General features: G+C 37.9%; 1 protein-coding gene across 2 annotated transcripts in view; it reads right to left on the bottom strand.

Moving 5' to 3' along the window:
- The window catches only part of NELL2 (neural EGFL like 2), a 135,951-nt gene that overhangs the window by 64,059 nt on the left and 57,214 nt on the right, over positions 1 to 14,678 (bottom strand). For both annotated transcript variants that reach the window (XM_064655844.1, XM_064655845.1), the window contains exon 12: positions 12,096 to 12,224. In XM_064655844.1, the coding sequence (XP_064511914.1) occupies positions 12,096 to 12,224 (129 nt within the window). The remainder of the gene's footprint in view (positions 1 to 12,095; positions 12,225 to 14,678) is intronic.

The following is a 14,678-nucleotide window of genomic DNA, read 5'->3' as shown; positions in this document are numbered from 1 at the left end:
TGAGCATACTAAGGCTCAAAACACATTTTGTGATCATCATCTAAGAACACCAAAAAAAAAAGTGAAGGTATCATAAGAGTACCACAGAAGCAGCTGGTTTTGCATGGAAAGTGAAATAGGGCACACAGAAGTCCAGTCCACAGAAGCAGCCAACAGTTACAACATGTGCCTCAGCTTCTACAACAAATGACGCAACTTGTGTCTTTCAGTTCACAACTCTATATTAAATTAATGGTGTTGATTTGTATTTAAGTAACAACATCAATCTTCAAGTAATTAGAGGCCTTATGTTCTCAGTGTCAACGGACTGCTGAGAACCCAGCTTTGGCACCCTCAGAAAATTCTACTTAAAGATCCAAAGCCTCAAAAGCATTAAATAGAACTTTCTGAAAACTATATTAATGATTGCTTTGGTAGGTAAACAGCCACAGGAGACTCAAAATGCCAATACTTTTATTTTGCAGTGAAAAAATTAAAGTCAGAGCTTATTTGATTAAAATCTTCTAATTTAGAAGTACTTTAAATAAAAGCTTTCATTTTGCCAACATACCACGTATTGCGGTTTTGCAAAATGTTTTATTTAAAACTGCCTTTTTTTTTTAAACCTTGCTTGTTCAATTGATACCAGAAATAGAAAAAAAAATACAACCCATAATTGATCAGGTTAACTTTGAAGTGTTTCATTTGAACAAATCTGATTTTTTTTTTTCAAATGGATTTGCAAATATGTTGCTCATATTTTTTAAATGCTCAGTCGAAATCAAAAGTCTTTCCCACCCAGCTCTCTATTATTGCTATATCACATGGTTATGTTACATTGGCACCTAAAGACCCTCTACACCAGGGACACACAGCAGATAAGAAGCTGCTCTAGCAAACAGTTTGCAACTTTAATACTAAATAAACATAATTAATACAAAAAAGGATAAAGTAACAGTTAAATGAAAACTAGTCACACAGAGATTGACCACACTAAAAGCATACTATTCCATTCCCCTTTTAGCACTCCTCATGCAAGCTTCATATACATTAGGTTAAGGTACTAGAGATCAAGGAAGACTGAACTGGAGCATGGAAGGAGCCCAACATCTGTTCTCTTTCAAATCTACCAAAATAAAAACCCTTTCATCCTGCTTACTTATTGAAAACCCTGGTGTAGCCTTTTATTCATCTGCCATGGTTTAACACCAGCCAGCAGCCAAGCCCCACGCAGCCACTCACTCACTCCCACACCAGCAGGATCAGGGAAAGAATCAGAAGGGTGAAAGCCAGAAAACTCATGGGTTGCAATAAAGACAGTTTAATAGGGAAAGCAAAAGCCACACATACAAGCAGGAATTCATTCACAAATAAGAAATTCATTCACCACTTCCCCTTGGCAGGCAGGTGATCAGCCATCTCCAGCAGCACAGGGCTCCATCACACGTAACAGTGACTGGGGAAAACTAACACCATCGCTCCAAACATCCCCCCCTTCTTCCTCCCCCCCTCCTTTATATACTGAGCATGATATTATATGGTATGGACTATCCCTTTGGTCAGTTTGGGTCACCTGTCCTGGCTGTGTCTCCTCCCAGCTTCCCATGCACCCCCAGTCCCTCGCAAGTGTGGCAGTATGAAAAGTAGAAAAGGTCTTGTCTCTGTGTAAGCACCGCTCAGCAATAATAAAAACATTTCTATATTTTCAACCTTGTGCTCAAAACAAATCCAAAATACAGCCCCATACCAATCACTGTGAAGAAAATTAACTCTACCTCAGCCAAAACCAGCATGTCACCTTTAGATATAAATGCACAACAGAAAACCTGATGCATTTCAATATCTAAGAAAGCCTACAACATTTATCTTAATTTCCCCCTGCCAAAAAGCCTAGTTAGCATATTAATGCACATTCATGTCTTACTGTTCAGTCAGTAAGATATTGAAGTCAGTTCAATAGGATAAATGCACCACTCCAACGGCTCTACACATACAACAATAAAGGCTTGTGTGCTTCAAGTCTGTGATGTGATACTGAGCCACCAGCTGTGATGTACTGACAACAGTGTAGTCATGGAGATCATCAACCTGCTCTGTTCCCAGCGGAACAGATAAAAGGGGCACCTCTGGGAAAACTGGTTAGTGCAAAAGTTTATGGAATCTGCACTTCAATGATTTATTTATACTTGCAAAAACACCAAAGATGGAAAAAAACCCTGCCTTTCTTTATCCCCCCAAGCACTTGAACAAAATTAATGCAAAATATATAACCAAAGAAATATTTCCCTGTATTCCTTCCTCCTGCACCCTAATGAGTTTGCGTCCCCAGAGTAAAATTCCCAGTTATGTTTTACAATCCCATTAATAAGAAGAGAACTTGACCTGCAATCTATAATAATCATTGTTGGCCAAAGCCTCACACTAACAAACAAAGCCTCTCCTTAGGCCTCCCTATACATTACTGCCTTTATCCATCACGAAAGCCTGCCAGAACAAATGAGTCTGGTACTAAGTCAGTAAATACAGGCTGTTAAGAGAAGAGGTTATTTCCAGAATGGAGGATCCTTTATGAATAGTATCCTGCCTCCAGCCATTTCCCTTAAAACTCAATAGTGTCTAACACCAGTGATCTCCCTGGTTGCACTTACAGAGCTATATGATGGCCAGGGAGACGCTCCTGCAGGATTTTTGCAACAAATAAATAAATGCCTAGGAAGAGAGGGAACAGGAGCATACAAAGCTTTATTTATAAAAAATTATTTCATAAGTGCATCAAAAATTACTCTGAGCACAAGAGCACAGTAGATTAGACTGACAATTTCAAAACAAAACAAATAAAATCCCCATGGTATTATATTAATGAAAGATTCTTTCTGCACAGCCTATAAATGCCAACCCCCACGTTTACCTGCTCAGCAGATGTTACTCAATTGTTAAGTGACTATAAAAGAGGGAAAAGAACAGTGATCGATTACAGCAATCAACACTATTGAAAAAGTAAATGTGGACTTAAAACCTTTAGAGCAAACACAACCCATCCTGTATCCTGGACAGGATCACAAAGGAAAAAAAGTTCTGTCCTTTTACTTTCTCTTTGTCATTCCTCCACTGACAAGTCCTTCTTTTCTCACCTTTTCCCTTTGACTTCAAGCTTCTCTGCTGTTTTCCTCCCTCAGATAATTTTTACTTGAGTAGGTTTAGTCCCGTCTGCAGATTTCTCTCACCTGTCTCTCCTCCTGTGTTCAACCCATCCCTTCACCAGCTCTTACTCTTTGAAAGAAAAAGAACAGACCACAACTTTGAAGCAAGCTCCCACCAGCTTACACATCTGTGAAAGTATTGGGCTTTTTCCTTCCACCATCAAACACACTAACTCATCCTCAAACTCTTCCTTCCCAACTGCTCCAGTGTTTAGTACACCAGAACTTCCCAGCTCATTGCTCTAAAAAAAATGCTCTCTCACTTCCCTGATCATATTCCCAAGGTCCTATTCTCTTCAGGGTCCCTTCAGTGTCACCTACAGCCTGGTTTCGGTATCTTGTGTGCTTTGGTTTCCATAACATTATCCTTCTATATGTCTCTTCTTGCACATACCTTTTCTCACTTGCTAAGAGGACAAAATATCTTGGGGCTCCGGCACAGTCCTTACTCCTCCTCCTCTCACTACTATTTCTAGGCTCTTCATCATCTGGCAAGCCTATGGTTTAACTACTATTGTTACTCTAGTCAGTCACAAAATCATCACTTCAGTTGTGTTTTGCTTTGCTCTGTCAAATCCACTGCAGCAGTTTTTCCAACTGACATATTTCACAAAGGATGTAAAACATCAACTTCAATCAAAATTGTGTATTTTTTCACAATCTCCGACATTATTTATTTCAGCTGACAGCACCACTATAGTCATTACCACTCCTACCCTCTATAGATAATTTTTGACTTTTTCTTCTCTTTACCCCCTGTGCCTTTGGTGTTGCCAACAGCCAGTAAAAAGCCTTGTTCCAACAGCAAAATTTTTGTAAAAAAGAGGTAACATACATATGATCTACCTCTGAAACTGGGGTTTTTGTTTTGGAGGATTTTATTACTTTTATTTATGCCAACCTTTCTACAGCTGTGTGTCCTCCCTCAAAGAGAAAAGCACTAAAGCGTAAGGAATCACAATATATCTAGCCTTGTGAAGCAACTTCAAGAGCATACCCAACATACTGAGTTAAGGCATACAAAAAATAACCTCAAGTATACACAAAGACCAAGGAGAAAAAACAAAATAACCTTCCACTATCCCTACCATGCTGCTCCCAACAAAGAAGTTAGGCTGCTAAAAACTCACTGTAACAATGCATAGGGAAGGTAAGAAGAACTGGACAGCTACTTACGTATATTGATTTTTATTGAATTATTAAAAGACCTTTAGAGTATCTGGGTGAGTTGGCTTATTAGTGTTAGCATTATTGTAATTAAACTAATAAGAGGTTTTTATATCTTGACTAGACTGCTAAAGCTTCAATTAGACTAAAAATAAATTCTAATTATTGGATCTTCACACAAGGAGTGTTCTTTCCTAGCCTATAACTAAGCTGCACAGATAACACATATACACACTGTACACATCTCGGTGATTTTCCCTTCATGCTATTTTCAATCTCTGATCTTTGCTTAAGTTCACAATTTCTCTGTCCATCTCCTGTAGCCAGAGAGGGGGCCATTAAGAGAGAAAATATTCTTGAAATAAAAGCAGTCACTCAAGGTCTACATTCCTTGACAGATGCTCTATATAGCTTTGAAAGGACACAAATACATCATCACTGTGTTTCAGATATATCATTTTTATCAGTACAAAGAGTTGTTTTTATTTCAACTTGCCCCAGTTTTTGGAAAGGAAGACAGACTTAAGATAAAACCGTCCTTGTTAAAACATGCAGTAGGAGATATTGTTCAATGGCTACTTGTGAATGTGAGACTCTTGCAGGAAAATGAAGTCTTCATCTCAGTCTCAAAAAAACCATCACTGGACTCCACATACATCATATAGTTTTAAAAATATATATCACAGGAAATTTTTGAAAACAAATATTTTCTACCATCATGTAATGTTTTACTTGGCAAACTGCATCTTCTTACTATTTAATATGTTTTAATTAATTCATATGGTAGTGTATACATGACAAAAAAAGTAATTACATGCCGTTATCCATCAGACATGAAAGCATCCCAGGGGACCTTTCCTTAGGCACCAAACAACTAGTTTAATGCTGTTGCATACTGATAATAAAAGGGATGTTGTATATGATTAATTAGTGAATTCCAAAAATCAGAACAACTTACTGAGATTCCAGTTCATGACCTTCAGCAATGCACTTCATGAGAAATAGGTCTTTAAATCTGAATTGCAAAATAATCTTTTTCTTTTGCTATTTCAGTATGACAAATTCTCATAATTTTCAACTGTGAATGTCAAGAACTTCAAAATACCACTGTTAGTGGTTTTGTTTTCCCCTATTTTAAAAGGGTAATAAGGAGCATTAATAATTTTGTATAGAAACTACAAATATGTATGAGATTCTTCTCAAGAAGAGACAATGCAGATTGTACTGCATTGATGTATTTAAAACTCCTTGGAAGACAGAACCTGTAAGCAGTGATAAGGCCCCTGTGGGTGTATTAGACTGCATTTGGGGTCTGGGTAGGGTCTAAACCATGCAGCACATTTTTGCAAGCTATTCAGTAGATTACTGCCACTTTTACAGAAAGAAGTGGTGAGTAATGCCAAAGTAGAGTACCATAACAGATATAAACAGTGTTATTGCTCTGTACTATTCATAAAAGAATATTTATTTTAAATTCAGCTTGTAAGGCATTTCTGGGTCTTTCTCACAGCTCTTGCGGATCCAGCCTCTATGCATTGTTAAGACTATGTCATGCTTTTAGACTGAGGTTTTAAAAGTTGCAAAAGAAACCCAACCAGATGGCAGTGGGAACTTTTCAGCACAGCGAAAGCACCTAATTATTTCAATAGTCACCTCCCAGCTACTAGTGAAAACTGGAGCAATAAGCAAAAGAAAGCAAGAACAAAACTAAGGCTTTAGTTTCTTTTTTCTTTTCCTCAGAGGTTGCAGATTTAATTAATTAATATGAAAACTTTAACCTTAATTTCTCATTTAAAACCAAAATGAATCATAGTTTTTTAATGCTGGTGGAAAAGGGCTGCTCTCAGTACAATAATGCCCCTCCTTACCAGGAACAACTAGCACAGAGGAGTTTAAAAGATTTTTCAAGAAGGTCCCTTTATGTGACTAGTTTGAGCTTTGTTTTTAATTGTAGTCAAATCACTGTCAGTCCTGGCTATGGGTGGATGATAGAATCAGTCTGAACGTACTTCCTGTAAAAGTAAATAAAATCTAATAACACTAAATCACTTCCTGCAATTTGCATATGTACAAGTGGTGGAACTATCAGTATCCCAGTATGCACCACACTTTATAAACTGGTATGAGGGACACTACTTGTACACTTTAAGTCAGGAATATGCTTTATTATTTTCCTGAATTAGAGCCATGGCAGACAAGAAGGATTTGCCCCACTCTGACACATTGATACATTAAAACTTGATAATTCTTGTCTTGATAATTCTTCATATTTAGATTTCTCAGCAACATAATGATGGAAATAAGATGACACTCACTTCCTTTGATGAGAAGAAATATTAATAATTGATAATACATAATACTATTTAATATTAATGTTCCATTTTGATAGTAATAATATTTAATTAGTTTTTAATAGAAATTTGGAAATAACATTCTGCCCTCCTAGAGCAGAAGTTTTTCTTTCTGCTTGATTAGTTTTCCAACCCAACCCCAAATGACAAGGTAATGATTCAAACACTGTCAGTTGATGAAGATGGAAATCTTTATTTCTTAGCTATATGTGATACTATCATCACATTTCAGTTACAAAAAAGAATTTATGTATGAAGGGAGAAGCTTGGGTAACCTTCCCAGGTTCACAAAACTGACAGTACTGTAGAGCTCCTATGTAGGACTCTCACCCAAAAAATACAGTGCATACCATGAAGACAGAAAAGCTAGCAAAAAGCCCAGTACTGGTTATTAAAGACCCAGAGGACTTAATAGAATATATTTTAATACCCTAGGGTTTATCTCCATTACTTACACTCTTACCAATATTACACCTACTTTAACAAAAAATATGTTGTTGATAACTGTACTTGGCCAATACAACGCAACACATATCCTACTGCAATTTGATTATTACTATTTATGTCTTATAAGATTTTTTCTTGTCACTGCAATCTGTAAAATCATAATAATTTTGAAAACATAATTTACTTTTGTAATCCAGTAGTTTAAACCAATAAGACTAACAGTAAGATTAGGTAATTAGGTAAGTGAAGAAGTGTAATGCTTATATTGTTGGGGAGGAGGGCAGAATAATGCATTAGAAATTTTATGCAACCACAGAGATAAATTAGTAAGTCTTTCCAAACAGAATGAGAACATACAACTCTGAGCTAATGGAAACCTGATGAGGTCCAACTAAGTGGCATTTCTGACATGCTTCAAACATCTCTGGAAAGAGACAATTTATACTCTTAGACTGCTTACTTCCCTCCACTGACAATGATTCAAATCAAGCCAGTTTATTCAAAAGCAGATTTCTTAACCGAAAACCTTCTCCCCTCAAGGAACAGTCCTCAGTGAAGCTGATGCAATTCTCAAAGCAGACAAAGTCAGTCTTTGGTCTAATTTCATCTGCTACACTTGAAACTGGGACAAACATGACAAGAGCAGAGAAGCTACAAGAGTTACTTAGGAAGAGGGATAAATCAGAATATAAATGGAAAATCGTTTCACAAAAACTTGTTTAATATTACTACATGATCCCAAATTGTTAAGTTAGCTATGTTGTGTACTGTGCAACTAGTACAACTATATTTCCAAATATCAAAACCCAAACATTACGATCCACATACCCATAAGGTAAATTTGTGATGGCTAAAGGGTTGACCCTGGTCAGCAATTTAGCATCCACCAGCTGCTTCCTTGCTCCACTGTCCAGTGGGATGGAGGACATAATGAAAAAGCAAAAGTGAGAAAAAACTCATGGGTTGAGATAAAGACCATTTAATAAGTGAAGGGGGGGAAAAGGGGGAAAAAAGTGATTCAAAGGCCATCACTCTCCAGCTCCCACCAGCAGATTGGTGCCCAACCAGTCTCTGAACAACAGCCACTCCAGAAAGAGTACACCTGTTTTTACTGCTGAGAATGATGTCACAAACTTAAAACACAGCACCATACAGACTGCTATGAAGAAAAATAACTCTATCGTGACCAAAATCAGTATGTGATGTAAAATGGCCTCTGCACCAGGCAAAATACTCGGTTTCCTCAGGTCATATTCTGTCTTGGTCTTTACAAAAAGAATACTGTATTCTCCTGTCTTCTTTCTTAAGTCTGCTCTCCTCACCATTTAACCAGCAATCCTTAGCAACACTTCTGAAGTGATATCAGATTTTGCACAGAAATAGATGAAATATACTCCATTAGATGCATCAGAATATCTTCGTAGCCAAGAGTCACAAATTTTATCCTTAAAAACATTTTCAGCATAACTCTACCATCATAAATGTAGTGGGCCTTAAACACTATTTGAAATATATCCTGGAGGGTGATCATCAGTTTGAGAGTACTGCAGGTGTTGTTTTGGGGAAAACTAATTACACTTCATCAGAACATCTGTTTTTGTAAAATGTTCATGTTAGGTAAGCTGTACACCAAGGATGCTATATTTAAAAGCACCTACACCTGGGCAGCACAGCATAATCTGTACCAAACCTGCCCACAAAGTATCTGAAACTTCATAATAACCTGAGGCAAAAAATAGATTTCAAAGTATTTGGAATAAGGCTTACAGTAACTAAATGAAGAAATCCCAGTTCTTTAACTATTGCTTTACACAGTCCTCCAAGGGAAAGCTAATTGTGACATAAATATTAACAAATTCTATATTTATAAAACAGAAAGTTATCTACCATAACAGTATCTAGGGACATCACACAGCTTTGGAAAAGCACAAGTTCTTTCTAGGACAGAAGCCAAAGCCTTCCACCATTCAGATGACATTTATGCAGCTTTTCCAGACCCACACTGAACCCAGCTTTGAATACTTTTATATTTGTTCTTCTACCTCAAGGAGAAGCTCTGCCAATGGGACCATCATTACTTCTGTTTATTCTTTGAATTTTAACAGTGCTGAGGCACAAATCAGGATTGTATTTAGTGAAATTTGGTTCTAACACAGAACCAATGACATGCAATTCTGCAAAATATTTGAAGTTTGTTAAGTGCAAACATAGAAACAGATCTCGTACCTACAGGCTCCAACCATTACAAGAAGCCTTCTCTGAAAGGCTTTGTGTTTACTTGACATTTCTACACATGATGTTGCTTGCAATTGAAGCCACAATAATGTCAGAATGAAGAAAGGTCATCTGCCGAGAAAGGGAGGTTGGGACTGTTTCAGCCTTTCAAGCTGAGGCACAGGACTCTAAAAAGACTTGGTTTTACACTATTGCTATTGCGCCCTTTGCTTTTACTTAGTTTAGTAATAAGGTAAGAGTCACTTTCCAGAAATAAAAAACCTCAATGCTCAAAGAGATATTTGGACTGGAAAAAGGGTTATAATACTGAAAGCCCAGTTCTGAAGAAGCATGGCTCTTTCAATTCCCTGTCCCTTCTCTTCCACAAAAACAACCTCAGAGCTTCAAGTTGTAACCTTATTTCCAGTCCTACCAGCACATGACCCTCACAGTCAGGGACGGACAGCCATGGCCAGGTCTGGACCCATGTACCAACTGTGCATAGTTAAGTGTGGTGCCTACACTGCAGCTACAGCACATAACCAGCAGCAAAGCCAGGCTGTTTTTCCTGTTGAGGTAGCTTCACCCTTGGCTGGGAGAAGGATTTCCTTCCTCTTATGGAAAGAATCCAACCTCCTGAGCTTTGCTTACATGGGCACATCTTCTTAATGGGACTTACTCCCCTTAGCTTCAATGCGACCAAGTGTTCCTGGAAAAGGAACATTTTTAAGTGAGAATTTAATGCATTCAAACACAGTAATACGGAAAATTATTATTTCTTTGTAAATAATGTGTTCCCACTTATACACATCCTCTGAAAGCAGTTAAGCAGATTGATAATTACCACTCAGAAACAATGTTATTTACCTATACAGAAGCAATGGGTTCAAGAAATCTTCTCAAAAAATCATCGTACTGAAATCATGTATTGCACAAACTGGTAAATGTACTTAAAATATAAATGCATCAGCCTCACATATGATAATCTGCTTTGTCCTCATCAAACATTTCACTCTCAATGTTGATCAAAAAGCTTCTTTTCTTCTTTTTGCTTATGGCATGCCTGGCAAGTTCCACACAAAGCAACAGACTAATTTGAGCGACCCGAAGATCACTAAGAAGGCATATTTTGTTTTTCTGCTTTCATTCAGTGGAGTGACAATAGAGCCACAGAAAAAAATCTTCTCAAAGCACCTGATTTCACCATAACTTCATTGCTACAGCAATCCCCTCAAACAGGAAACGGTTTGCGAGTTCCCAGAAATGCAAATCCACAGCCTAAGCCACAGCATAGTCTCCAGGGGCTATGGGATAAAAAGTGGTTGATGCTCAAAGTTATACAGCAGGTCCTGATGTCAGATGCCTGCTGGAACATGATGAGGAGCAAGGGATTTGTTTCTGTATAATATTTAGTTCTAATTCTCAAAACCAGCTTCAATCAGAAAGCTTACCATAAACATTAAGTAGAGATGTATATGAAGCAGAATTAATGATACACTCCTTTCCTGAAAACAACCACGAATTCTCAAATTTAAATCTACAGATGAGCATTCCCACTGACATTAATGCAGCTACTAACTCAAGCAAGCTGCAGGCATTAACTCTGTCAGAGTTCAGCCGAAGGAACAACCTTAAAAGGCCTTGATTCCACCCATTTATTGTGCATCACCTGAGAACAATGCAGCTATTAGGTGGGACTGCAGAGTACCTTAAACTCTACTCACTGATGCTTGACTCAATTTTATCTGAACCAAACCGCTTATTAGTCAAAGTCCATTCTGTTGCCAGCACTTAAGCTTCATGGTAAGAATGGCCTGACAGCACACTGGCATTATGTGTTTGCAGAATCAGGGTTTTCATGAGGAACAGCAACAGTTAGCACAAACACTAAGAAACTGTGAAGTGGATTTTGACTTTTTGCTGCTGGAGTGGGGATGGGGGTTTTTCACCTGATTATGCTTGATTGTAAAGATGATTCTCTTCTTATTAAGTAGCTTGTTGCTCCCTGATACCATAAGAGCAATTCAAATAATAAATCTTGACTCAGTGTGATTAACAATACTAGTCTAGTATTTCTTACTTCCTGGGGAGAGAGAATGGGAATAGGCAGCAGTGAAAAGAGGAACTAACTGCTATACTCTTACGTTTTTCAAATGGTTGACTTTTAGATTGCCTGAGTATCTGAACATCACGGAAAGAAAAAGGAAAATTTTCTACCACAGAACCACAGAATATGCTGAGTTGGAAGGGACCCACAAGAATCATCAAGTCCAGTTTTTAGCTCCACACAGGACCAGCCCCAAAAGTCACACCATGTGCCTGAGAGGATCACCCAAACACTTCTTGAACTCTGTCAGGCTTGGTGCTGTGACCACTTCCCTGGGAAGCCTGTTCCAGTGCCCAACTACCCTCCGGATGAAGAACCTTTTTCTAATATCCAACCTAAACCTCCCCTGACACAACTTCAGGCCGTTCCCTCAGGTTCTGTCACTGGTCACCACAGAGAAGATAGAAGCATGTTTCTAATTCAAGACCTCAGTCATATTAACTGGTCACCTCCATGCTTATCAGATTTTTTATTTTTTTAAAGAACTTAATTGAAGAGATTAGTTGACCAACATGTTGCATACCTAATTCATTGCTCTGAATAGGTCTATCCCTTTGACAACTTATGAACCAGTACATTCATTCCAAAGTAACTTATACAACAGAGCTAAGCATTTGTACGAAGTATTACCTTCACAGTAGGCATTGTCTTCTCGAAGTGCTCGGAAGCCATCTCGACAGCTACAGACAGCTCTGTCATCTAGGTTTCGGCAGACAGAATGCTCCATACAGTTATGTCCTTCAGTGCAAAAGTCATGGCCTGTACAGAAACAAGCATGATTGAGGATTAAAAAGAATCCAGGGATTATAAAACATTCCTGTCAAAGACAGTCCTATCTTTTTCTGTTAGGTCAAAGAATACCTTTCTATTGTCTGTGAGATATAGAAAAATAAATTGTACCAAGCATGAAATGGATGAAAGGAGTAGTAAAGGCCACAAGAACAGACTGTTTCTAGGTCTTCAATTCAATTTCAGGTTATGGCATTGATCTGAAGCAGCTGGATAGCTGGCTTGCTTAAATCCCTTTACTGTCTCCTCGTCATTCTTAAGTATTTTTACAGGACACATCTTAATTATGTATTTCTTGTCATTTTTTTTGTTTGTTTGAACATTTTTAAAAGAGCTCAGTAGCTTTAGACACTCAGCGTCTCACTTACTAGTGGGATTACTTTTTTCCTAGCACTTTTTGTTCCCAGGTGTATTTGTAAAATCCTTCCACATTTAACCAGAAGTCTTTGATTAACATTGACTTATTTTGCTTTAATCTTTCCCTTATCTCTTCCTTTCAAGCTCCATTGACTGAATACTCTTCCCTTATTGCATCACCCTTTCCATTCCAGAGAACTTTATTTTTAAAATCTCACCTTTTAGCCATCCCTATTTCCTATTTTCCTATTTTTTCTTTTCCTTTTTACTGTGACCACTTTCCATTGCATCTTAATATTTTTAAGATTATGAAGTTCTTTTCCAGGCTGGAAACTCAGTAGGGTTTTTTTAAAATGTATCCTGTTTGCTCTCATGAAATTTAATGATGCTATGTTGCTGAACACCATTAAATCATCCTTTATTGTGTTGAAATCTATCCGGTTGTAGTAACTGACTTGAAGCTTCTAGTTTCCACATCTGTATATAAAGGTGTGGAGCTTGTCTCCTTCATTGTTTTATCAATAATTTTATTTGTTTCAAGTTTTCTTCTTTCACTGAAGTATTGGAATTGGTCAAGCAACAGTACTGTTTTTCAATAACTATTTTCTTCTCCCAAAACCACAGGAGAACTGGGGAATATGGGTCAGGTTCAGGGAACCAGGAGTGGTATAACAGCAACAGCTACAGAATGCAAGCTGGAATCAGGCTGTAATGCAAGCTGGAATCAGGCTGTAACACAAGACTCTTGCAAAATAGAAAACAAGTATTTGTTAGCAGTAAAGATTATTATTTTTATCACTCCACCTGGTTTCTTCTTCATACTTTGCTGTGAAAGAGCTTCCTCCCCTAACCTCACAGAAGCTTAGTTAAACAAGCACTCCAAGAAGTACAGAGTGCCCAGGGATCAGGTCAAAGTGGTCTTTTGCACTTGGACAGCTCAGGAACAGTGCGAAGCAACAGGAACAAAGCAAAACAAGACAAGGAAACAGAAGAGCCTGTAAAGGCAGAATGTTTTGGTATTGAGACCCTGTGACACAGTCATGTTGGAAACATCACAGACCTACTGTGATGAGAGGCTAATGTTTTTCTTTCTCTCTTTCCCGCTGTGGATTGTCCCTCTGCAATCTATAGATATGCTTAGGTAATGTTATTACCACAGCTACCACAGTGCTGGTATCTAACATAGGACATTAAGGAGCAAAATGCTCTACCCTTTTACCATGTTAGAGGGTCTTCAATACTCCTTGATGACAGCAGAAGTGTGTGTGTATGTGTCAAGAGCAACCTCTGGCCATAGTGACATCTACTCTTTGCCTTTTTTTCTCCTTCCCATTGAATCCTGAGTTCATGGCAAAGTAATATTCTGGATTTCCTGGCCTGTATTGGATTGTATCCGATTTTGGCATTAACTAACTAAGAAGATACATGTCATCCAGAAAGGATACAGGTCATCCAGAAACGGTGAGGGCTTTTTTACTGATTTTTTGGTATTCTTAAGATTCTCGACACTTATGCAGCAGTTGTATTAAGAAGCAAAATACATGCTGCTAAATAACAGCCTACAGCAACTTCTTGTTTAAAGAATAAGCTCCTCAGCTCATGAGAAGCCAAGCTAGCACAGTTCAGGGAGGATTGAAAATGTTCACAAAGCACCCAACCAAAAGATATTTTCCAGCTACACCAGGCACAAGAAACAGAATTTTCTCTAAGCCATTGAAGATTTTATAGAAAATTATCATTAAAAATCCTTTTTGACTGGGACAGACTGCAAGACCTATCTCCTCTTAAATTCTTTTTTTCTTTCTTATCTCTGGGCTTGATGTCATTAATCATAACCTTCATGTTTGCGCTGAGTAGCACAGAAACAACTATAGCTGCACTCTCACTGAAGTATACCTAAAATCAGTCCAAGAGTCTAACATCTTCTTTCATGCCAGGTATCAATTTATCATATTTAGCTATAGAAGAAACAGACATAGTCTTGCACTTCAAGATGCAATCTCATAGGTTTGAAGATAGTCCAGATCAAAAGAGTGGGCCAAGGACACAGAGCACTTCCTATACCTC

This window comes from Pseudopipra pipra, chromosome 5 (genome assembly GCF_036250125.1).
Source record: "Pseudopipra pipra isolate bDixPip1 chromosome 5, bDixPip1.hap1, whole genome shotgun sequence".
NCBI lineage: Eukaryota > Metazoa > Chordata > Aves > Passeriformes > Pipridae > Pseudopipra > Pseudopipra pipra.
This window is presented reverse-complemented; position numbering and strand designations above follow the sequence as displayed.